Raw genomic sequence first — 25,087 nt, 5'->3', positions numbered from 1 at the left:
TCCTCCATTGTGATGTGACCCTAGAGTGGTTGAAAATCATTGCTTTAGATATGAAATGGAAATGTCATCTAGCATGTCTGTATCTCAATAAAGTTACCATAGCCTATTGGCTTTACAGAGCTAGAAATTCCAGTTTTGTCAGTCATGTGCAAAAGGGTCTGATTTATTATACCCAGACTCCCAGAAGACATGTTTAAATCTAAACACACACCAACTTCTAGTGCTCATTATAAACCAGTAATTTTCAAATATCTGGTTTTGTAATTTCTCTGGTCATTTCATCTCTTGGGCTGGGATATATGTGGGGAAACAAATTATCAGAAATATTTTGGGGAGCACAAAACTAAGCAAGGAAAATGAGTTGGATCTTAATGGTTAATGGCATTGAGCTATGGCTGTATCTACTCCAGAGACCAGCAGTTGAAGTCTTGAATTGAGATACTTCTGCTTTGTGCTGCCAGATTCTTGTTCTTTGGGTTTTCTTTCCTTGACTTCGTGAGTTTGGCTTTTCTGCTTATGATGTGGGATATGTTATTTCTTACTCATTTTAGCTCTTGAGTTCTAGGCCTTCCTCACTATTCCCTCTTGGCTCCCCCTTACTCCAGCTTTTGAAATTTTTCTAGACCTTAAATAACCTCCATAACTTCATTAGTGGCAGAAACATTCTGTCTTCTCTTTCTCTGCAACAATGAGGCTATTCATTATTTTCCTCTGTTCCCTATTCCGTTTAAGTGGGTGCAGTTGAGTTTTAAAAATTGAAGCTGCTGTTTGAATTGTTCTGATCCTCTTGCTTTTGGACTAATGCTTTTGGCTGAATCATATGCCTACCTGGCTATAGCAATAAGGTGTATTTCATTGAACGTAACAGAAAACCTAACTCTAAAGGACTTTAATAAATAAGGGGATTTATATTTTGTATATATAACAAGAAGCCCTGAGGTTGGGTGGCTTTAAGGTTCTAGTTTTCTGCTCTGCCATCCTTAACGTGTTCTGTCAGCTTCTCCCCTTGTGGTTGAAAGGTGGCAGCTACAGCTCCAACAGCTGAAGAGGGAGGGTTTCCTCCTAAGTGTCTCCTTTATTGGTGGGCAGCCTTTCTCAGAAGCCCCTCATAGACATCTCACTGGCCAGAATTGTGACACGTGCCCCTTCCTAACTCCACCTCTCTGCAGGGTAAATGAAATTGACTGAGAGTGATTAAGAACTATACTCCTTGGGCTGCGGATTGTGTATCCTTCCCTGGGAATGTGGCCTGAAAGGGGAGGGTGTATACCCAAATAAAAGTCAGGGAGTTTAGGGTCTGCTAAGAACTTCCATTGTACGGACGAGTCACCTTCTTCAGGGGCAAGAATATTCTACCCAGGAGCAGGCAGCACAGCTAGTGACTAAATCCCCAATGCCCCCTCCAGAGGATATACAGTGATTTCTGCTCCAGAGGTGAAGTCTGCACTTTGGCCATCACCCAAACAGTGGACACAACCTGGACCAGGACTGGCCTGCGAGATGCGTGACCTCATCCACGGACCCTCCCGTCCAAAGGTTTTCAGCCCCAAGGGGTCCAAGAACTAAGGGACCAGGTTGTTGGGACCCAAGGGGCCTCTAGGAAGAGGGCAGGTGCCTTTTATTGGAGGCAGAGCTGGGATGGGGCAATCAGATGCTCCAGCCGTGGGCACCAAGCAAGGTCCACTGGACTTGCCACCCTGCAGGATCCATGTTCTCAGCCCTGCTTTCAGGCTGTAGAGGCCTCAACCATGACAGCCTTTAAGGCCTCCACTGGCTGTGAGCCCAGTGCACATTCATGGTCACCTCAATCTGTTATAAGAATAGGATGTCTGGTCACCCAATCCATGAAAGGGACATTTGACTTGCAGGAGATTCTGAACTGGTCAACGTGGTTCTCTTGGTCAGATACTGTTCCTTACCTTTTTCTCTAGAGACTTAATCCCACTGCTTGCTTCAGAAGTGAAAATTTACCTATTTCTCTAGAGAAGGTCATCCCATCTGTCTCCCTCCAGAGGCTATAGTTAGATGTGTAGATGTAGAGATAGGCATAAAGAGTATGGAGGGGAGCTGTAGAGACAATGTAGATGAACAATAGATAATATATTTACATAGATCCATACATATAAACATGGAGATACAGATATGCATATAAATGAAGAAGTAGATTATAGACACAAATGTATAGTTTTCCCTTCACAAATAATCAGACTTGTTTTTATAAGTTGGAGAACTCTGTCCACGTATGTGTTTGAAGTACAGGAAAGATACTAGGACCTCTCATCTCTGACCACATGAGAATCATGTGGGGGAGAAATTTAAAAATCAAACTAGGCATGGTATCAACACTGTTAAATATATCAGATTCTTTTTGTAGATTTGTGCCACTAATACCTGCACATACGCATGTGACTTTTATTTCCCTAAGTGGTTAATGAAGATACAGCTCATATTAGGAAAAATAACTTGTGCTGAGTGTTATTTGGCCATAAATACTGATGTTGGAATATTCTGGCACTTGTGCTTCAGTGTATAAACATCTAGAGAACTCTTGCATGTAACACACCCAGATACCAGAAGGATGTCCACCTCACGACTATATTTGTGCAAAACTGGTATCTTTGTAGAACTAGATGGTATGCGTACTGATCTTCTTTCAACACCTTCATATGGAAAGTAAACAAAGCAAATATGACAAAACAGAAAGCAAATTAATAAAATGAACAAAGAAGTGATTTTTTTTTTCTTTTTTTTTTTGCGGTACGCGGGCCTCTCACTGTTGTGGCCTCTCCCGTTGCGGAGCACAGGCTCTTGGATGCGCAGGCTCAGTGGCCATGGCTCACGGGCCCAGCTGCTCCGCGGCATGTGGGATCTTCCCAGACTGGGGCACGAACTCGTGTCCCCTGCATCGGCAGGTGGACTCTCAACCACTGTGCCACCAGGGAAGCCCAGAAGTGATATTTTTTAAAGACATTTTTATTGCCAAGGTAAACCCACATGTACCAAAATCTGTTTTCAGAATTTACCTTTTCAAAAGAGGGGGGAAGACTGAGAATGAGAATGGTTATCCCAGGTTTTAGATGAACGTATAATGTATTTATAATAAGAGAAGAAATATTATGGACATATATATATATACATATATGCAAATATATACAAAAAACTAAAAAAGTGGAAATATTAGCATCATTAGACTATGTTCAGTGATGATATGGTATTGCTATTATAATTTCCTTGTAATTTTTTGTATGTTTTAAATAGTCAAAGTAAAAATACACTTCTAAGTGAAGATTACTCAGTATTATGGATTTGTCCAAATCCATTTAATCATTCCCGTAATGATGGATGCTGAGGTAGTATCTAGTTCCCAGTTTAAACCCTCGGAGCTTTGGGGAAAAGCTCACTTTTATGAGCTCACATCATCAAGAAGTACAGCATCCCTTCGTTTTCTACACAATCAACTAATTTCAAGTTTGCCCTCTCATGATGCCAGGAGGGAAAGAAGTTCTAATATGTCCCTCAGAGATCTATTCTCACCTGAGTTAGGTTACAGTTTGTGGGTTTTCCAGACCGTGGAGGACATGGTGATTACAGAGAGAAGGTCATATTCTTGAGTAAAATACTTTTTTTCTGGAAGAATTCAGCAGACATGTCCACCACCTAGTGCCCATGGTGCTTCCATAGGCAGTGTGGAGCTTGGAAACAATCCTTCACTTAGTGGAGTATAGAAGATAACCACTGCCCACAAGAAAAACAACCTCCATGTGGGTTTCCAAGTGGTTTTTCCTTCCCCCTGCTTTAGTTTTGCCTCTGACAGGATGACCTCCTTATTTATTGTTCTTTAAATTGCTGTGATCTGCATCCAAAGAAAGGAGGACTGGTCAGGTTCAGAATGCTATCTTCCTGCTGAAGCTCAAGCCCTGGTGAGCTTTGCAAAGTTCAGAAGAACCTGAAAATCCTGGAGGGTCCTCTTCCTGTGGATCAGGATTCAAAAAAGTTTGTACCTTTTACTGACAATCTGTGGATGGCAGGAGTTGACCTAAAGGCTTCTTGAGGTTTCTGTATATTGCTGGTGCGGTTGGCTGAGGGCATGAGGTGGTTCTCCAGCTGACTCTGTGTGGTGTGGCCACCAGTCTGTCTCAGTAGGTCCCTTTTTGAGGATCCCGCTCTGCAATCAGAGCCTGGCAGCACTCATCCCACCACTGCAGAAAGTAAGATATGTCTACCTGGCTCAGATCCTGTGGTGGTGGTTTTTTGTGCTCAGCTTGAGGCTGAGAATAGTCTTCCAGCTGCAGTACTCCCATGTCAGTCTGTTCTTGGTGATCCTGGCGTTCTTGGTATTGGGGCCAGAAGGGGTACTGAGTATTTGGGTCTCCTCTCATAGTCAGCAGTGCTGGCACATAATTCCCAAGTGTTAGAGTAGAGGGAGAGTTCTCTCCTCTCTGCACAGCCTGCATGGGCTGCATCATGACACTTTGTCCTTGGATCTCACAAGGGACAGAGGATACGTGGGATGGGAGAAGAACAGGTAGAAATGGTTGGTTCCTGCTGAAAGAACTGGAGGAAGCAAAATGATGAGATCTGCCTGGGAGAGTACATAGGTCAATTTCGTGCTGCTGAGCTGTCATACCAGGTCTCCCATTTGGGCCATATACCAAGGAATTCACAGGCTCACTTGTGCTCTGCCCAGGGTACAGAGATCTTGGGTCCTGAAACCACATCTCCGTGAGAAAAACAGAGACATGGATATCATAAGACAAGTGATTCTGGCTGTTCTCAAACTGTGTAAAGCAAAGGGCCTATTATATAGGCCCAAATCTCAAGAGGTGTGTGTGTGTGTGTGTCTATACATATATATATATATATATGAAATTAATTGCCCTTGTTCATGTGTTCAGTATGTGTATATATATACATATGTGTGTGGACACGTATATATGTGCATATGCATAAGTATGTGTGTTTATATATGTATATGTATACATATACATACATACAAACACATAGATTTAGGTCATAGCACATTCAGCAATCAACTATAGATGAAACTCTGGCTAAAAAGGCATATGCTTTAGGATCCACCCTTCAATTTCAACGATGGATCAGGGAACAAGGTCTCTTGACGAGGTTGACATTTTCCTCCTATTAATCAGTGTTTGCACAGGAATACATACCTTGTAAACGTGTATAAATCTGAATAAGGATTAATAAACACAGATAAGTGTTTATGAGGGTCATTGTGCTGATAGACCTATGAACATGCTTCCTAGTCATGAGCGTTGAATGTATACGGAACCACTATCCCCATAGCTTAGGTAGAAGAAGGTACTAATGAGGGTGCTTTTGTTCCCCTATTTGACTATGCCTGTAGATTTTTTGGGGGTGTTAAAAGTGGGGGAAGGAGAGATGGGCAGGATATCTAGTTGGCAGAGGCCAGGAATGCTGAAAAACACTATACCTGGCATGGACTGCCCCTCCCAAGAAAGAATTGTCTGGCCCAAAATGACAGCAGTGCCAAGCTTTAGAAAACCTAACGAGAGTGTTCTCAAAATAGACATTAATTTTCACATTTTCCCACAGTTTTGCTGCTGGTGATTCTGAATAGATGCACCACTGACAATTTGATTAGAAAATTCTTCCTTTTGCAGGAATGTGACTTGCAATGCCAGGTGTTTACTATCCCAGGCCTTTGTCCTTGATTGCTGTGGTAATCTAGGTTAGTCAAGGTTTTCCAGCAACCACTCGGGGTAACATCGTTTAATGGGTTAGGGATATTTGCTGCCATAGACATAAAACTTACTTGAATTCTCGATTCTGGAATGCCTGTTTGGCTAGTGTTTTCCTGTTTGCAATATCAAAGAATTGGTTCCTCTTGAAGGCTTGAACTAGAATGTTTGATTGAGATCTTGGAACCGATGTGTGGTCTTGTGTGGCTCCTTTTGGTAAGTATTCTAAAAGAGAACGCAGGGACAATAGGGTTTTTAGGACATTTTTGCATTCAAGCTGGAAACTCAAACTTGGGAAGATAGTGCTGACCTCTTACTCCCTCTGAATCCCCCTGAGATGACAGAAGAGGAGGATGTTGCCCTGCTCAGAGCAGCAGGACCAAAAAGTCCAAAGCCTTTCTTGCTCAGAACCCGTCTGTCCCAGCCACTGTGGGACCATGCTTATATTGATGACCTTAGGTTACTCAGAACAGGCTGTAACTGGCTCCAAAACTAAGGATTCTTTGTGGAGAATTTGGGCACAACATGCAGAATTGATTCCCCTCTCAATGGGACCCACTAATGAACTGCATTTGGACTGGTGGGTTCTTACCTTGAGTATAAGGCTGAGGCTGGTTCTGTCCATGGGTTTGGTCTTCCCCTAGGAGGAGCTGAACTCCAATCGGCTCTGTCTTGCTCTGTGGTTTTTAAACCAAATCTGAGTGGGAAAAGACGACCTGAAAGTCATGTAACTCAGTCTGTGTCATTCCAAATATCAATGCAGTTAAACAAAACGAATTGATCAACTGCTCTTGGGATAATATCCCTAAGAGAAAGACGATGTATTATCCTGGGATTGATGCTATTATTAGCATACAATTCAGGATGGTATACAATCTGCTCTCAACTCAAGTTAGCATTTCTTGTATGGTCATCCTCAGGGTATCCAAAATAAATTTCCCTGATTTAAGAAAAACAGTGTAGTTCTCTCGAAGGAAGTCAATCAATCTCTCTCTCTCTCTCTCTCTCTCTCTCTCTCTCTCTCTTTCTCTCTCTCTCTCTCTCTCTCCCCCTTGTGTTGTATCAACTTTTCATTAGAATACCATTTCATAATACACAATACATATGGGATTGATCTTAGAAAAGAATTTCTTTATGTAGGGCAGTAGAATTAGCCATAGTCAAGAGCAGGGCTAACTCACCTACACTTTTACTTATTTCATCCCATAGTCAGCAATAGATAATGAAACTCCTAGGGACCCCATATATCTTGCTTTAAAACTATTATCACTAACATAGCCAATTGTATTCTGCTTGTTTCCTCATTACTGGAGTTGACATTGCAAGGTGCTTTCTAAGTATTTCTGAGTGTTTTATTTTGATAATTTGATAATTCATGGTAAGATTAGGGTGTCAGTTATAACCAATATCTGATGTAGTACTCATATCCCAGGCATTGTGCTAAAAGGTTATATCTATTCTTTAAATTAATTAATAAAAATATTTTCCAATAAGAAGTCTTAAGCCCAAGTGGAAACTGGAAACTAATGAGTATGTTACTGAACACAGTTGCAGAAGCAACCTCATCCTACATTGTTTCCTGGACTTGCCATCCTCCACCTCAGTTCAAATGGGCCTAGTACCTCTCATGCAGCTAATCACTAGATAGTCCCCCAAAGTGCACTTTATTCTGGGATTTGGGAAAACTGTTTCCTACACCTAAAACAAATGCATTAAGAAAAGGGGAACTTTTCTTCTCCCCAGCGTCCCCTCAGACTGATGCCCTTATATATAGTGACTTATTGGAGACTTTTTTTTTTTTTTTTTGCGGTACGCGGGCCTCTCACCGTTGTGGCCTCTCCCGTTGTGGAGCACAGGCTCCGGATGCACAGACTCAGCGGCCATGGCACACGAGCCCAGCCTTTCCACGGCATGTGGGATCCTCCCGGACCGGGGTACGAACCTGTGTCCCCTGCATCGGCAGGCGGACTCTCAACCACTGCGCCACCAGGGAAGCCCCTGGAGACTATTTTTGATAACAAAAATCTGAACTCATTATTCTCCTCTGAAAGCACCTTTTTTATTGACCTTTATTGATTTCAATACTGTTTCAGTTGGTATAATTGTATTATTTACAGCTATCTTTTTGCTGACGAAGAAATCCAGTTTATTTTTATTTTTACATCAGTAGTTCTATTCAAAATGATACAATATGGGATTTTATTTCATACACTCCTGTGTATGAATCACATTTCAGATATTAGTAAAAAAAAAAACTAGCTTGAGAATTTACATGAGTGCTTACCCCACAGTTTCCTCATAATTATATATTAATCATTATTCTGCAGTATATATTCCAGTACTTGATACCATAGCATTATCATAGTGATCCAATTTCCTATAATCTCTAAATCTCAGAAGTTGATTTAACTATCTCCTATTGGAGAGCCTCAACCAGTATATTCTTTTCTCCAAGAGTGAATGCCCCCAACCAATTGGTAAAAGAAGTAACAGTTTTCTACCATTGGTAAAAGAGGTAATTCTTGTTTTTATTTTGTTTTAAATATTATTTAACAGGAAAAACCTTTAGGAAACATACCCAACATAAGAGAATCACCTGCCAGTGCTAAGCTTGGCCTTTCTCTTTACCTTGAACCTGACAGATAATGAAATAGAAACCTGATACTAACCTGAATTTTAGATTCTGGAATGCCAATTTCCTTGGCCAGTTGTTTCCTGTTAGCTTTTTCAGGGTAAGCGTCATGTTCAAACCATGCTTGGAGGATATTCTTTTGACTCTGGTTGTAAATAATCTTGCCTTGCCAGGTTTCTTTTTGTAATAGTATGTCTGATGAAGAGAAAATGGGGAGAATTATGAAGGATATGTTTATGGATTAAAAACTGGGTGAGCATGTATCTTACTTCAGGTTGAAAGTCTGTAAATCCAATGATTATTCTGTATTTTTACTTTAGGGATATACCTAAAGTCATTCTAAATTGGAGACATGGGAATTCCCTGGTGGTCCAGTGGTTTGGGCTCCATGCTCTCACTGCCAAGGGCCTGGGTTCAATCCTTGGTTGGGAAACTAAGATCCCACAAGCAGCCCGGCGTGGCCAAAAGAAAAAATTGGAGACATACAGGTCAAATATATATATAATAGAAAAAATGACAGTCTGTCATCTCTGAGTTACCAAAGGAAGAAGTTACTAGAAATCCACAAAATTACATGCAAAGAAAATAGGAGTTAGGAAAATAAATGGAAATAAATGAAACAAGTAAAACATTAAAACAAAAACAAGAAAAACATTAAAAGGATAAATTAAATACAATACACAAAACTGATACTTTATGATAAAATACATTTAAATAAATATAAAATGTTAAATTATTAGATATAAACTAAACATAAAATATTATGTATTCCATATATATTTTTCTCCATTTAAAGTGTTAACTTTAAGACTTTTGAAAACCCACATATGGGACTCACGGCTGTCTCTTAAATTTGAAATTGCATTCTCTCACTTCAAAGCACCCATCAATCCCCTGATACAACTTATCACTGCAAAACAGCCCCTGTTTCAACAACCTATTCCTCTAATCATAATTGGGATTTTACTTTTTATAAACTCTGGAAAATAAACAAAGCATGTGGCATTATCAAAGAAGAGAGCAAAACACAGATGGGAATTTACCACTTGCAGTGCTGTTCAAATCCATCTTGGGAAGAGGTATCCAGATTCTGCAGAGATGAGTGGACAACTAAGCAAGACACAGGATTTATAAAACACCCAGAGCGACCCACCCATTTCTTAAATACCCTCCTATTTAATCCCTTCATTAAATATTTAATTTAATAAATATTTAATTTAAATATTTAACACTTTTCAGAAGAGAGTTGAAGTAATCAGGTTAAGAGGAAATACAGATTCTAATTTTGCATCTATTATAATATCTCCCCAAATATGACTTAGAATCTGTGCTTTCTACTTTACATAGTACATATGTATGTATCAATATATATTATAATATATGCTTTGTTCTCTATAATTTTTAGTACTCCTGTTTCTTAATTATTTTGGCTTGATGATATTATTTTAATATTAGATCGATATTCCTATTCACTTTTAGGCTCCCTGTTTTCCTTAGCCCTTACTGAAACAAATTTCTTTCCATTATTGTTAGTATGGTTTATGTGTTACCTTGGCTATTCTATATTCCACAGTTATTAAAAAAAACACTGATCTAGGTGTTGCTGTGAAGGTATTCTATAAATTGAATTATATAATCAGTTGGATTTAAGTAAAGGAGATTATCCTCGATAATCTGGGTGGGGCTGATGCAATCAGCGAAAAGTCTTAAGAGCAAATCTGGGTGTATTCCTAAAGGAAAAGAAATCACGCCTATGGACAGCAGCTTCATCTCCTGCCAGAGACTTTCAGCCTGCCCTTCCAAAGGGCCTACCCTAGAAATCTCATTCTTGCCTAGCCAGTCCCCACAATTGTATAAGCCATTTCCATTTAATAAATGTCTTTATTTGTGTATGTGTATGTATGTATGTACACACACAAGTATGTATATAATTTCACAAGTTCCCTGTGTGACTTGAGTTCAGAATGCTACTGATTCTGTTTCTCTGATTGAACACTAAATGATACAGATGTTGGTACTGAAACTGAGCAGGACCCTGTGGGGCTCATTGTCTCAGGTTTTATGGTAATGGGGTTAGTTTCCAGGTTGTCTCTGGCCGGTCATCTTGATTGGCCCATGTTTCGTCTGACTCAGGGTCCTTCCTGGTGGTGCACCCATCTCTCAGTCAAGATGGATTTCAGCGTGAGGGCTTCTGGGAGGTTGGCAGGACACATCGTCTCCTCCCTCCTCCTTTTGGCCCCTCCTGAATTCTGGTTAGTTGCACTTCATTCTTTATCAGGACCTCCTATTGTGAGACAACTCAGGTAAGCGGTTATCATACCTGGCCAAGGCGGGCAGTTTTGGTCAACGGTTCCCTAACAGAAGAAAAGTTACAAATACCAGCTATTACCATGTGACCATTTGCATAAATGAGGTTATACTAATTATGAGGATTGCATTATGAATATGTTTGTATAAATATTAACAAAATATTTTGCTTTCTTCCTGCTCTTATTCCCTGATGATCCAATATAAGATGTATTAATAATAGTTAACATTAAATCACCGTATTTAAGGGGCATCAAAAGAGAAGTATTCACATCAGCCAAGGATGTTGCATCCTCTTTGGGGAAAGGATTAGCATGTTTCTCTTGTAGGCATGATAGTTGCACCATATTAGGCAGAAATACCACTTTGTTATTATCTTTATTTGGAAATTATTTATGGTTTCAGGAGATGTGTATGGTTTCCAGGTTGACAAGGTATGGACAGAGCTGGTCAGTTTTGTGTCAGTATGGCTAGGCTACAGACCCTAGTAATTCAAACACTCACCTACTTGGAGTTTCTGTGAAGGTATTTTGTAGATGTGATTAAAGTTCATAATCACTTGACTAAGGGAGATTATCCTATATAATCTGGGTGGGCCTAAGTCAATCATCTGAGAGGCCAGAAGGACTGAGTGAAGGCTTCACTGAGAGGAAGAAATTCTGCCTATTGATAGATGCATCAGCTCTTGCCCAAGAGTTCTAATCTGCCTTACGGATTTTAGACTTGCCAAGGCTTCTCTGCAGTCAGGTAAGCCAGTTCCTTGCAATAAATCTCCACATACACACTGATTCTGCTTCTCTGGTTGAATACAATCATCTGATACAATTATTAAATTATTTACTTTGAAGTGATGACTTTAACAAGAAAAAAATATATATGTGGATTTGTCATGGGGCTAGACCATGGGTGATGGAAAAATTTATTGAATCCTGAAAAGATGGCAACTGTAAATTTTGCTGCTGTAAATTTTTTCTGGTAAACGTCAGCTGTGAAAAACTGGAAGGCAGGAAATGCGACAAATATTCTATGCCTTGACTTAAGGACAACAGAATATCTCTGTCAAGACTCATGTGCTCTTGGCTACTATTGCCTTGGGAACAGCTAGAGAGAAATGAGCTCAGAAAGAAATGTGTTCCTTAACAGGAAAAATGGAAGGGGATAGAAAGATTGTATGAACTGCAAGATAACGTGTACAGGCAGACTTTGTATCATTTATATGAGGAAATACGAACTTGGAGACATATTTTCTAACAAAAAGTTTACACAGTTAAAAAAAAGCAAAAATAAAACCTGGGTTGTGGCTTAAAACCTTTGGTTTAAAGCAGTGATTGCATTATAACTTCTACCAATCATTCTTCTATTATTTAAGACAGCATTACTATAAACTGCCACCAGAAAAAAAATGGTATGTGCTTTTGCCACAGACACTGATAAACTCAAGATATTTAAGATGAGAAACAGAAATATTAGGCACAATGAATTGGGGGATGGGCTAATTGCACCTGGAAATAGATATAATTAGATAGATTAATTCATCTTTAATTGTGTGTGTTTTTCTTTGTTGACATATATGTGTGGGATTACCAGAAAATTCACATGCTTTAACTAAAAGAAACTTAGCTTGGATAAAAACAATATTTTGTGAACTGCACCCCCTCATATTATATCCAGATGGTAAAACCCTCAAAGAGGTATAGCCTCTATAGCCCTACAAATGAGGCCAAGCAACATAGAAGACATCCAAGTATCTGGTGTAAGGACTTCATCTAGGATCAGACATTGACCTAACTAGGGGGAAAAGCATTCTCAGCTAAAGGGAGCTCTTCCTCAAAACATCCCCCCATCTGAATCTTGCTGTTGCTACGTTTCAATGGGTGCAGTGTCCCTCCTCTTCTTCCATATCATGGCAAGATATTACGTTGATCCAGTCCATGTTCCAACTAGCTCATAGCATGGGCTTTTGTTCTTTGATATTTTGATGAGGAAGAGTTATATCTGGATCTTTCAGCTGCTTTGAGTGTGAATGGAGGTGTTGGGCTTTGAGTCCTAACTGCGTTTGGAAAAATCTTTCATACTGTGCCTGGTGGAGAAGGGTAAGATTATTCTGTGTACTTTAGGGATAGAAGCCAATAATTTTGACCAAATAGATGGACTGCAATATAAATAAATAAAAAAAAATTTAAAAAGTCATTTCTTTTTTTAAAAATTTTATTTATTGATTGATTGATTTTTGGCTGTGTTGGGTCTTCGTTGCTCCGTGCGGGCCTTCTCTAGTTGTGGTGAGCGGGGGCTACACTTTGTTGCGGTGCGTGGGCTTCTTATTACTGTGGCTTCTCTTGCTGCAGAGCACGGGCTCTAGGCACATGGGCTTCAGTAATTGCAGCATGTGGGCTCAGTAGCTGTGGCTCACAGGCTCTAGAGTGCAGGCTCAGTATTTGTGGCTCATGGGCTTAGTTGCTCCGCGGCATGTGGAATCTTCCTGGACCAGGGATCGAACCCGTGTCCCCTGCATTGGCAGGTGGATTCTTAACCAGTGTGCCACCAGGAAAGTCCCGTGCAATATATTTTATTTATTTAAATACATTTTATTTATTTATTTTGGCTGCGTTGGATCCTCGTTGCTGCCCACGGGCTTTCTATAGTTGCGGGAGCAGGGGCTTCTCACTGCGGTGGCTTCTCTTGTTGTGGAGCACGGGCTCCAGGCACGCCAGCTCAGTAGTTGTGGCTCACGGGCTTAGTTGCCCCGTGGCATGTGGGATCTTCCCGGACCAGGGCTTGAACCCATGTCCCCTGCATTGGCAGGCGGATTCTTAACCACTGCGCCACCAGGGAAGCCCCCGTGCAATATATTTTATAGGGACTGAATATTTCATGGCACCAGCCCAATCAGGCCATGTCTTCCAAAAGGCTTATACTTTCCAAATTGTTGATTTCAGTCTTTGCCTTGTGATTTCTTTCAGCCAGTGAAATATGAATGGATTTAATGAGGCAGCCTGTGCCATCTCTGAGCAGAATCCTCCATCTTTGGGGCCATCGTTCTCTTCTCACTACCATGCGCCTTCTTGGTCCTAGATAATGATACCATTAACCTGAATCCCAGAAGGATGAGTGAGAAATAGGTGGGTCATTAGTGTTTAAGGTCACGTATTACAATGACATAATTGAGACTAAGGTGATGGATATACAAATTTGCTTTTTGTATCTTTAAGTTCTATGACCAGAGTTGTCTTTTTTTAAAAAAAAACAATTATCTGAACATTTCCAGAAACCCATTTGTTATAATTTTGTTTAATAGCCTCCCCCAACCCTGTTTTTTTCAACTTCAGTAAATTTTTGTGAAATTTAGAAGGGCATGAAATCCATTTTCTAAATGAAGAATTCCAAGGGACTTGTCCTTGTGTCAGGTGTGAAGCCTAAGGAGGTACCGTACATAGGACAGGACCCACCATGATGAAAATCATGGGAAGCTGTTTGCTCATGTGGTCATCTGATGTGCAGAAAATGAAGGAATCTCTTGGATTTAGGGGATAGAGACTTGGGATGTTGCCTACGTGTGGGAGAAAAGAGTGAATCTGTCCAAGTGTTTCCTTAATCCTGGAGAAGATGTTTATTTGTACTTTAGGAAGAAAGTAAAACAATGACCTTTCTGGATTTAGTTACCCAGATTCTAATCTATTTGTTTATTAAAAAGTGAAGACCAGGGCTTCCCTGGTGGCGCAGTGGTAGGGAGTCCGCCTGCCGGCACAGGGGACGCGGGTTTGTGCCCCGGTCCGGGAGGATCCTGCATGCCGCGGAGTGGCTGGGCCCGTGGGCCATGGCTGCTAGGCCTGCGCGTCCGGGGCCTGTGCTCCGCGGTGGGAGAGGCCACAGCAGTGAGAGGCCCGCGTCCCGCAAAAACAAAAAACAAAACAAAACAACAAATATCTCAAAAACATCCATTCATTTCGAAGTTATTCACTTTCTTTTCTTTCTTTGAATTTTATTTTATTTAATTTTTAAAAAACAGCAGGTTCTTATTAGTTATCCATTTTATACATATTGGTATATATATGTCAATCCCAATCTCCCAATTCATCACACCCTCCCCCCTCCGCCACTTTCTCCGCTAGGTGTCCATACATTTGTTCTCTGCATCTGTGTCTCAATTTCTGCCCTGCACACTGGTTCATCTGTACCATTTTTCTAGGTTCCACATATATGTGTTAATATACGATATTTGTTTTTCTCTTTCTGACTTACTTCATTCTGTATGGCAGTCTCTAGATCCATCCACGTCTCTACAAATGACCCAATTTCGTTCCTTTTTATGGCTGAGTGATATTCCATTGTATATATTTACTGCATCTTCTTTATCCATTCATCTGTCGATGGGCACTTAGGTTGCTTCCATGTCCTGGCTATTGTAAATAGTGCTGCAGTGAACATTGGGGTGCATGTGTCTTTTTGAATTATGGTTTTCTCTGGGTATATGCCCAGTAGTTGGATTGCTGGATCATATGGTAATTCTATTTTTAGTTTTTTAAGGAACCTCCATACTGTTCTCCATAGTGGCTGTATCAATTTACATTCCCACCAACAGTGCAAGAGGGTTCCCTTTTCTCCATACCCTCTCCAGCATTTGTTGTTTGTAGATTTTCTGATGATGCCCATTCTAACTGGTGTGAGGTGATACCTCATTGTAGTTTTGATTTGCATTTCTCTAATAATTAGTGATGTTGAGCAGCTTTTCATGTGCTTCTCGGCCATCTGTATGTCTTCTTTGGAGAAATGTCTATTTAGGTCTTCTGCCCATTTTTGGATTGGGTTGTTTGTTTTTTTAATATCGAGCTGCATGAGTTGTTTATATATTTTGGAGATTAATCCTTTGTCCGTTGATTAGTTTGCAAATATTTTCTCCCATTCGGAGGGTTGTCTTTTCATCTTGTTTGTAGTTTCCCTTACTGTGCAAAAACTTTTAAGTTTCATTAGGTCCCATTGTTTATTTTTGTTTTTATTTCCATTTCTCTAGGGGGTGGGTCAAAAAAGATCTTGCTGTGATTTATGTCTAAGAGTGTTCTTCCTATGTTTTCCTCTAAGAGTTTTATAGTGTCCAGTCTTACATTTAGGCCTCTAATCCATTTTGAGTTTATTTTTGTGTATGGTGTTAGGGAGTGTTCTAATTTCATTCTTTTACATGTAGCTGTCCAGTTCTCCCAGCACCACTTATTGAAGAGACTTTCTTTTCTCCATTGTATATCCTTGCCTCCTTTTTCATAGATTAGTTGGCCACAGGTGCGTGGGTTTATCTCTGGGCTTTCTATCCTGTTCCATTGATCTATATTTCTGTTTTTGTGCCAGTACCATATTGTCTTGATTACTGTAGCTTTGTAGTATAGTCTGAAGTCAGGGAGCCTGATTCCTCCAGCTCCGTTGTTTTTTTTTTTTTTTTTAACATCTTTATTGGAGTATAATTGCTTTACAATGGTGTGTTAGTTTCTGCTGTATAACAAAATGAATCAGTTATACATATACAAATGTCCCCATATCTCTTCCCTCTTGCGTCTCCCTACCTCCCACCCTCCCTAGCCCACCCCTCTAGTGGTCAGAACGCACCAAGCTGATCTCCCTGTGCTATGCGGCTGCTTCCTACTAGCTATCAATTTTACATTTGGTAGTGTATATATGTCCATGCCACTCTCTCACTTTGTCACAGCTTACCCTTCCCCCTTCCCATATCCTCAAGTCATTTTCTAGTAGGTCTGTGTCTTTATTCCCTCTTACCCCTAGGTTCTTCATGACCACTTTTTTTTAGATTCCATATATATGTGTTAGCATACGGTATTTGTTTTTCTCTTTCTGACTTACTTCACTCTGTATGACAGACTCTAGGTCCATCCACCTCACTACAAATAACTCAATTTCGTTTCCTTTTATGGCTAAGTAATATTCCATTGTATATATGTGCCACATCTTCTTTATCCATTCATCTGTCGATGGACACTTAGGTTGCTTCCATCTCCTGGCTATTGTAAATAGAGCCACAGTGAACATTGTGGTATATGACTCTTTTTGAATTATGGTTTTCTCAGGGTATATACCCAATAGCGGGATTGCTGGGTCATATGGTAGCTCTATTTGTAGTTTCTTGAGGACCCTCCATACCATTCTCCATAGTGGCTGTATCAATTTACATTCCCACCAACAGTGCAGGAGGGTTCCCTTTTCTCCACACCTTCTCCAGCATTTATTGTTTGTACATTTTTTCATGATGGCCATTATGACCGGTGTGAGATGATATCTCATTGTAGTTTTGATTTGCATTTCTCTAATGATTAATGATGTTGAGCTTCTTTCATGTTGGCAATCTGTATATCTTCTTTGGAGAAATGTCTGTTTAGGTCTTCTGCCCATTTTTGGATTGGGTTGTTTGTTTTTTTTGATATTGAGCTGCATGAGCTGCTTGTAAATTTTGGAGATTAATCCTTTGTCAGTTGCTTCATTTGCAAATATTTTTATTGATCTTTGCTATTGTTTCCTTCATTTCTTTTTCATTTATTTCTGATCTGATCTTTATGATTTCTTTCCTTCTGCTAAGTTTGGGTTTTTTTTGTTCTTCTTTCTCTAATTGCTTTAGGTGCAAGGTTAGGTTGTTTATTTGAGATGTTTCTTGTTTCTTAAGATAGGATTGTATTGCTATAAACTTCCCTCTTAGAACTGCTTTTGCTGCATCCCATAGTTTTTTTTTTTTTTTTTTTTTTTTCAGTACACGGGCCTCTCACTGTTGTGGCCTCTCCCATTGCGGAGCACAGTCTCTGGACGTGCAGGCTCAGCGCCCATGGCTCATGGGCCTAGCCACTCCGCAGCATGTGGGACCTTCCTAGACCGGGGCACGAACCTGTGTCCCCTGCATCGGCAGGAGGACTCTCAACCACTGCACCACGAGGGAAGCCCTCTTTCACCATCTTGAAGCTACTTGATTTGTGACCCGTGATGTGTTCAGTCCTGGAGAATGTTCCATGGGCACTTGAGAAGAAAGTGTAATCTGCTGTTTTGGGGTGGAATGTCCTATACATATCAATGAAATCTATCTGGTCTATTGTGTCATTTAAAGCTTGTGTTTCCTTATTAATTTTCTGTTTGGATGATCTGTCCATTGGTGTAAGTGAGGTGTTAAAATCCCCCACTATTATTGTGTTACTGTCAGTTTCCTCTTTTATAGCTGTTAGCAGTTGCCTTAGGTATTGAGGTGCTCCTATGTTGGGTACATATATATTTATAATTGTTATATCTTCTTCTTGGATTGATCCTTTGATCATTATGTAGTGTCCCTCCTTGTCTCTTCTAACATTCTTTATTTTAAAGTTTATTTTATCTGATATGAGTATTGCTACTCCAGCTTTCTTTTTTTCTGGTACGTGAGCCTCTCACTGTTGTGGCCTCTCCTGTTGCAGAGCACAGGCTCCGGACGCGCAGGCTCAGCGGCCATGGCTCACGGGCCCAGCTGCTCCACGGCATGTGGGATCTTCCCAGACCAGGGCACGAACCTGTGTCCCCTGCATTGGCAGGCAGACTCTCAATCACTGTGCCACCAGGGAAGCCCCTGCAGCTTTCTTTTGATTTGCATTTGCATTGAATATCTTTTTACATCCCCTCACTTTCAGTCTGTATGTGTCCCTAGGTCTGAAGTGGGTCTCTTTTAGACAGCATATGTATGGGTCTTGTTTTTGTATCCATTCAGTGAGCCTGTGTTTTTTGGTTGGAGTATTTAATCCATTTATGTTTAAGGTAATTATTGATACGTATGTTCCTATTACCATTTTCTTAATTGTTTTGTGTTTGTTTTTGTAGGTCTTTTTCTTCCCTTGTGTTTCCCACTTAGAGAAGTTCCTTTAGCATTTATTTTAGAGCTGGTTTGGTGGTGGTGAATTCTCTTAGCTTTTGCTTGTCTGTAAAGCTCTTGATTTCTCTATCAAATGTGAATGAGATCCTTGCAGCGTAGAGCAATCTTGGTTGTAGGTTCTTCCCTTTCATCACTTTAAATATGTCATGGCACTCCCTTCTGGCTTGTAGAGTTTCTGCTGAGAAATCAGCTGTTAACCTTATGGGAGTTCCCTTCTATGTTATTTGTCGTTTTTCCCTTGCTGCTTTCAATTTTTCCTTTGTGTTTAATTTTTGTCAATTTGATTACCATGTGTCTTGTTGTATTTCTCCTTGGGTTTATCCTGTATGGGACTCTCTGTGCTTCCTGGACTTGGGTGGCTGTTTCCTTTCCCATGTTAGGTAACTTTTCGACTATAATCTCTTCAAATATTTTCTCGGGTCCTTTCTCTCTTCTCCTTGTGGACCCCTATAATGTGAATGTTGTTGTGTTTAATGTTGTCCCAGAGGTCTCTTAGGCTGTCTTCATTTCTTTTCATTCTTTTTTCTTTATTCTGTTCTGCCACAGTGAATTCCACCATTCTGTCTTCCAGGTCACTTATCCATTCTTATGCCTCAGTTATTCTGCTGTTGATTCCTTCTAGTGCATTTTTCATTTCAGTTATTGTACTGTTCATCTCTGTTTGTTTGTTCTTTAATTCTTGTAGTTGTTTGTTAAACATTTCTTGCATCTTCTCGATCTTTGCCTCCATTCTTTTTCCGAGGTCCTGGATCATCTTCACTATAATTATTCTGAATTATTTTTCTGGAAGGTTGACTATGAAGGTTGTTCATTTAGTTGTTTTTCTGGGGTTTCATCTTGCTCCTTCATCTGGTACAAAGTCCTTTGCCTTTTCATTTTGTCTGTCTTTCTGTGAATGTGGTTTTCGTTCCACAGGCTGCAGGATTGTAGTTCTTCTTGCTTTTGCTGTCTGCCCTCTGATGGATGAGGCTACCTAAGAGACTTGTGCAAGTTTCCTGATGGGAGGGACTGGTGGTGGATAGAGGTGGCTGTTGCTTTGGTTGGCAGAGCTCAGTAAAACTTTAATCCTGTTGTCTGCTGATGGGTGGGGCTGGGTTCCCTCCCTGTTGGTTGTTTGACCTGAGGTGACCCAACAGTGGAGCCTGCCCAGGCTCTTTCGTGGGACCAATGGCAGACTCTGGGATGGCTCACACCAAGGAGTACTTCCCAGAACCTCTCCCACCAGTGTCCCCGTCCTCACAGTGAGACACAGCCACTCCCCGCCTCTGCAGGAGACCCTCCAACACCAGCAGTGAGGTCTGGTTCAGTCTCCTGTGGGGTCACTGCTCCTTCCCCTGGGTCCCAATGCGCACACTACTTTGTGTGTGCCCTCCAAGAGTGGAGTCTCTGTTTCTCCCAGTCCTGTCAAAGTCCTGCCATCAAATCCCGCTAGCCTTCTAAGTCTGATTCTCTAGGAATTCCTCCTCCCATTGCCTGACCCCCAGGTTGGGAAGCGTGACGTGGGGCTCAGAACCTTCCCTCCAGTGGGTGGACTTCTGTGATATAAGTGTTCTCCAGTCTGTGAGTCACCCACCCGGCAGTTATGGGATATGATTTTATTGTGATTGCGCCCCTCCTACTGTCTCATTGTGGCTTCTCCTTTGTCTTTGGATGTGGGGTATCTTTTTTGGGGAGTTCCAGCGTCTTCCTGTCGATGATTGTTCAGCAGTTAGTTGTGATTCTGGTGCTCTCACCAGAGGGAGTACATTCACTTTCTTTGTTCAGTCAAATGGAAAATGACATCAGTGTAAGGAACATCACTTTATTTATTGGCCAACAGATACTATATATGATTCTATATAAGTATTAATTATAAACTTGGAAAGTATTGCCCTAAAAGAATATGAAAATATAATATTTTATCCATCACTAATGTAATATTGGTGTTAATAAAACATTTTAAATTCAAAATTAAGTTTCTATTAATATTTTAATAATACTACATATTTATTATATTTATAAAATAAATTTTATGATTAGAGAAATAATAATTATTTCATAACCCAATATCAATATTATAAGCCCAGATGATATAATGTTAAGAAAATTGAAATTTACTGTATGTTTACCATTAGAACATTAAATTATAATTCATGTTTAACTTTTGTTAATTATTTACTCATTAAAATTATAATTATTATATCATTTAAAGCTACCCTTCTATTCTTCTAATGCTTTAACATCATTCTGGTTTTCCAAGATCTTCATGCTACTTTCCTCTTGATAAAAATCAACATACCACTGAATTCTGCTGTTCTAAAATCTGAGGCCGCTTGCTGTCTGGGTGCTTCAGGAAGACATGTAAGTAGGTTTTAATATATTAATTATATTTTATTCAAAAAATTATTACTTTAAAAAATTGAAGTATAGTTGATTTACCATGTTGTGTTAGTTTCAGGTGTGCAGCACAGTGATTCAGTTTGATATATATATTTTATATATGTAAATGTAGGGAATGAGAATGTAGATGTTCATCAGGGTTACAGTAGGTTATATATATTTTATATATATATTATATATATATTTTTTCAGATTGTTTTCCCTTATAGGTTATTGCAAAATACTGAGTATAGTTCCCTGTGCTATGCAGTAGGTCCTTGTTGGTTACCCATTTTATATATAGGAATGTGTATATGTTAATACCAAACTCCTAATTTATCCTTCCCTATATTTTATTTCTAACATTCAAATTAAGAAGTTCAAATAAAATGTGAAATCCCCAAGAATAGAGACTTTAATATAATGAAACTGAGTACACGTGAAATATATTTCTTATTCAGTCCTGGGGTCCTTTTCAGAACTGTTTCATATGCGTATAATCATGACACACTAGCAACCTTTTCCCAGGAATAAATTGGTTAAGCTGCCATGGCTGGGATGCTAATGACCTGGGAGACAATTTCAGATCCTTGGGTAATATTACTTTAGGCTAAAACCTAGAAAACTTGACATATGTAGCCAAAACCTTCGTAATGGTATTTAGACCTTAAGATTTCCTTTACTACCAACTTTTATGTCAGATCACATATTCTTATCTCTAACCTTGTATTCATTATAACACACACTTCACATTGAGAAATAATCAAGCGTATCACTTTCTTAATATTCCTCAGGATATAACACATTATGTATATGAATATAGATGCATGTATATTTATTTACAGAACACTTATATATCCTGATAATATTCTTCTGTTATTTTGTCTAAGAAAAATACCGCTTGCCTTTCTGAAACCTGATGTGTCCTAAATATTCTATCAGTTGGAAGGAATACAAAACAAATAGTCTATCCAAATAATCAACCTTCGATTCTAAACTCTCTCCTCTTTTCTAATTTTATTTTTCTTAATTATTCACACATCTTCCATTTTACTGAGGAAGTACAAAAGTGTCATTAAAGAGAAATCTGTCTGGAGAATTCCTTGGCAGTCCAGTGATTAGGACTCAGTGCTTCCACTGCCGTGGCACGTTCAATCCCTATTCAGGGAACTAAGATCCCACAAGCCGCTCGGCGCAGCCAAAAAAAAAAAAAAAAAAAAAAGGCTGTCGCTGAAACTCAGATTCCAGATTTTGTTTTAAGGTTCCATGGTTAGTACAATTATTTATTTAACAGAAAAAAGATTTTTTTGTGTGTTTTTAGAACAAACCATGAAATCATGCTGAATAGCTTTCAGTTTACTATGGAATGTATATTCATTTGCTACATGCCTTTCCCCCACAAGATCCAATTCTAAGACATCCCTAAGTTGGAGTCAACCATAATTCAAAATTCATAAACTTATGCCTATTACATCAAGAGGAATTAAAAACCACAGTTATAAGGAAAGACAAAATTGCAAATAGGATAAAAAAGAGAATGGTGGACATGGTGCCCAGAACAGTGTGCTGAGAGACAGATCTTTGCTGGGAGGTAATTTGCCTGGACCCGAGTTGGGCTTGTCCTGGACACCATGAAGTCACCCAGACACATTCGACATTGAGGGACACTTCAGGTAAATCAATACTCAGCGATGTGTCCAGGGGTCAGATCTCATCTTGGGTCATGTCAGGGGAGCAGAGGGCCAGGGCCAGCCTATATGGGAAACCCGTTTAGGTGCGGGCTGCATCAGGAAGCCTCTAGGCAGAGGCATCCTAGAACATCACCTAGGATGAAAATGCATCAACTGATGGAGACCCCATATACTTGGGTTAGTTGGGGACATATCTGCCAAACTCAAAAGCATTCATGATTCAGTGTGATCAAAGAAAAACTTCAGTTGTATGATCAGGCAAAATGTCATGATACAACTAAAAACTAACAATGCTTCTTTGGCTGTGGGGGGAGGGTGCTTTCTTTGGTCTACTATTCCCACCCCCACCCCAAATAATAACCGTGTGACAAAAAATAATAAATTGTTGACTGAAATAATCAACAAACAATCTATAAAGGGAATAGAAAAGAGTTTTATTTGAGCCAAACTGAGGACTATAATCTGGGAGATACAGATTCCAGAAGCACTTGAATTGTGCTCTGCTGGACTACAGAATGGGGGAGGCTTATAAAGGCAAAACTCACAAAACTACATAAGTTGTTTGTCAAGAATTAGGACTGAAGCTGGCAAGAAGTAAGGGTGCTTGTCAAGTAAGGATTGGTTGGGGTCTGAAATAGTTGTATACTTACAAGTGAAGACCTTGAGACCACAAGGTTGCAGCCGGCAGCTGCTAGCAGATATTGTTTTGAGAACGGCTGGTGGTGTCCTTGATTTCATCCAGTTCAGAAATTTCGAGTTCTCAGTGATGCAGGAACTTGTCTGAAACTACATCCACAATGGCCACCTGGCTCTAGTTTGGACGCCTGAACCACACTTACTCCATTCTGATTTTTGAATGCATTCTTTTCTTTAATGGTTAAAGCAGATGTACTGTACATGTTCGATGGGCCACAAAACAAGCTACTCTAGTTAGCATAAAGTTCAAGTTAAATCATGTGAAAGACAGAATGACTTCCCCATACCTCAATATGTGAAAATTTTTTCCATCAAAACCAAATAAGAGACACTTTGAAATTTTATTTTTTAAAGTAGGATTGATAGTAGTCTCACTCACCCGTGGCCAAGGTCAGAGACATGCACTACTGCATGCTTTATGCTGTTCGCCACAAGACCAGGAAGTGGTCTGTATTCTGTTAATTTGAACAACAAAATACATTTATTCCTAGTTTCCACCACCTCATTCAGATCAGCCATTCTGAAGGACCTCAGGTCGTTGGGAAGGGGGCCTGCTATAGCCCAGCTGGTGTAGATGGTTGTCTCTGCCTGTGACATGGATGACCTGGGCACCGACAATGCTGTGAGGTTTGAAGGGCAGCTGGCTGCACACAACCTTGCTTACGTCTCATGGCAGTCTGCAGTGGCGAGTGGAAAATGATCCCGAGAGAGGTAGGGGTTCCCAAGGCCCAGTCATGGCAGGCTGGTCCTCAGCGGGGGCTTGTGCCTCCTGGACCATGTGCCCTTGCTCTGTCCTGGTGGAAGGCAGAGTTCTAAACTGTCTGTGAACATCAGCTCCAACTGTCACTGGGTTGGCCAATCAGTGGCTGAGGATGGAGATGGCCACTGGGAAGTGGGGGAGGGTCGACAGCTTGGCTGAGGTCCTTTCCATTCCCAAGACAAGACTTGGGGTGGCGAGGGAGAGGTGAAGGGCATTAGAACAGAGATGGGAATCAGCGGGCCTAAAAAAATATTTTCATCATCATAATTTGGCCTTGGGCTGGCTGGGTTTGGAGGGTGAAGAATCTCAAGGTTGAATCTGAGTTCAGAGTCCTTCTTATGCATCACAGTGACTCTGTTTCACCTACATTCTCATTCACTAAAGTGTGCACCCTGAAAGGCTTGTTTTGAGAGATGTTCATCAGGGTTACGGTGGGTCAGCAGTGGGTGGGGGGCATGGAATAGGGTGACGTAGGGAAAAAATTGTGAAACTGGGTGAAACCTCCCATTCCATATTGGTAATCTTTGTGCAGAGCTGGATTCTGAGGCTGAAGGTGGCTGAATCCACAGAGCAGGTCTCCTCGATGCTGTTTATACACTAAACACAGGATGGATAGATGGGTACAGAAGGAAGTAAGGCTTGGCCTCTAAAAGTTTTCACAGACTGCTTTCTTTTTCAACCAAAAATAACTTAGTTAACTATATTAGTCTTATAACTAGAGTCAATCCAGTTCTTGGGACACAGAAGTAAACATTGTCTTTCAAATCTCTCTAGTCGTCGTAAGGCCACTCACGATAAACTCTCACTAGTTACGGGACATTAATAAATATCCATCAGCAAAATACTGTCCTTACACAGTCTAGCTATAGAGGAAAAGAAAACAAGGCACTCACCAAATTTATTCCCTAATGAAATCCATTTTTGAAGCACCATCTTAGAAATTATAATTCTCTCAAGCTTCAACTTGAGCAAATGTACAGTTACTTAGCAACAGTAGTGAAAACAATGGTAAGAAAGTCCAAAATTGCATCAAAAGAGAGA

The 25,087-nt window shown here is 40.2% G+C and overlaps 1 protein-coding gene and 1 long non-coding RNA gene across 2 annotated transcripts in view; one reads left to right on the top strand and one right to left on the bottom strand.

Moving 5' to 3' along the window:
* Positions 1-4,136: 4,136 nt before the first annotated feature.
* Positions 4,137-8,563, bottom strand: DUXB (double homeobox B; the record flags this gene model as incomplete). Its single annotated transcript, XM_027119912.1, is given in 7 exon segments — positions 4,137-4,390; positions 4,628-4,718; positions 5,798-5,829; positions 5,832-5,948; positions 6,316-6,372; positions 6,375-6,420; positions 8,393-8,563. Coding segments are annotated over 7 exon segments (768 nt in total), but the record flags the coding sequence as incomplete, so codon positions are not given.
* Positions 8,564-13,530: 4,967 nt separating this feature from the next.
* The window catches only part of LOC113627055 (uncharacterized), an 82,253-nt gene continuing 70,696 nt past the window's right edge, over positions 13,531-25,087 (top strand). The window contains exons 1-2 of the long non-coding RNA XR_003435414.1: positions 13,531-13,781; positions 20,781-20,881. This is a non-coding gene — a long non-coding RNA (uncharacterized LOC113627055). The remainder of the gene's footprint in view (positions 13,782-20,780; positions 20,882-25,087) is intronic.

The sequence above is a fragment of the Aethalodelphis obliquidens genome, unplaced genomic scaffold, assembly GCF_003676395.1.
Source record: "Aethalodelphis obliquidens isolate GAN/ISIS:26980383/991018 unplaced genomic scaffold, ASM367639v1 scaffold20, whole genome shotgun sequence".
In the NCBI taxonomy this organism is placed as follows: Eukaryota; Metazoa; Chordata; class Mammalia; order Artiodactyla; family Delphinidae; genus Aethalodelphis; species Aethalodelphis obliquidens.
The sequence above is the reverse complement of the archived record's forward strand: the minus strand, read 5'-3'. Positions and strand labels throughout refer to the sequence as shown.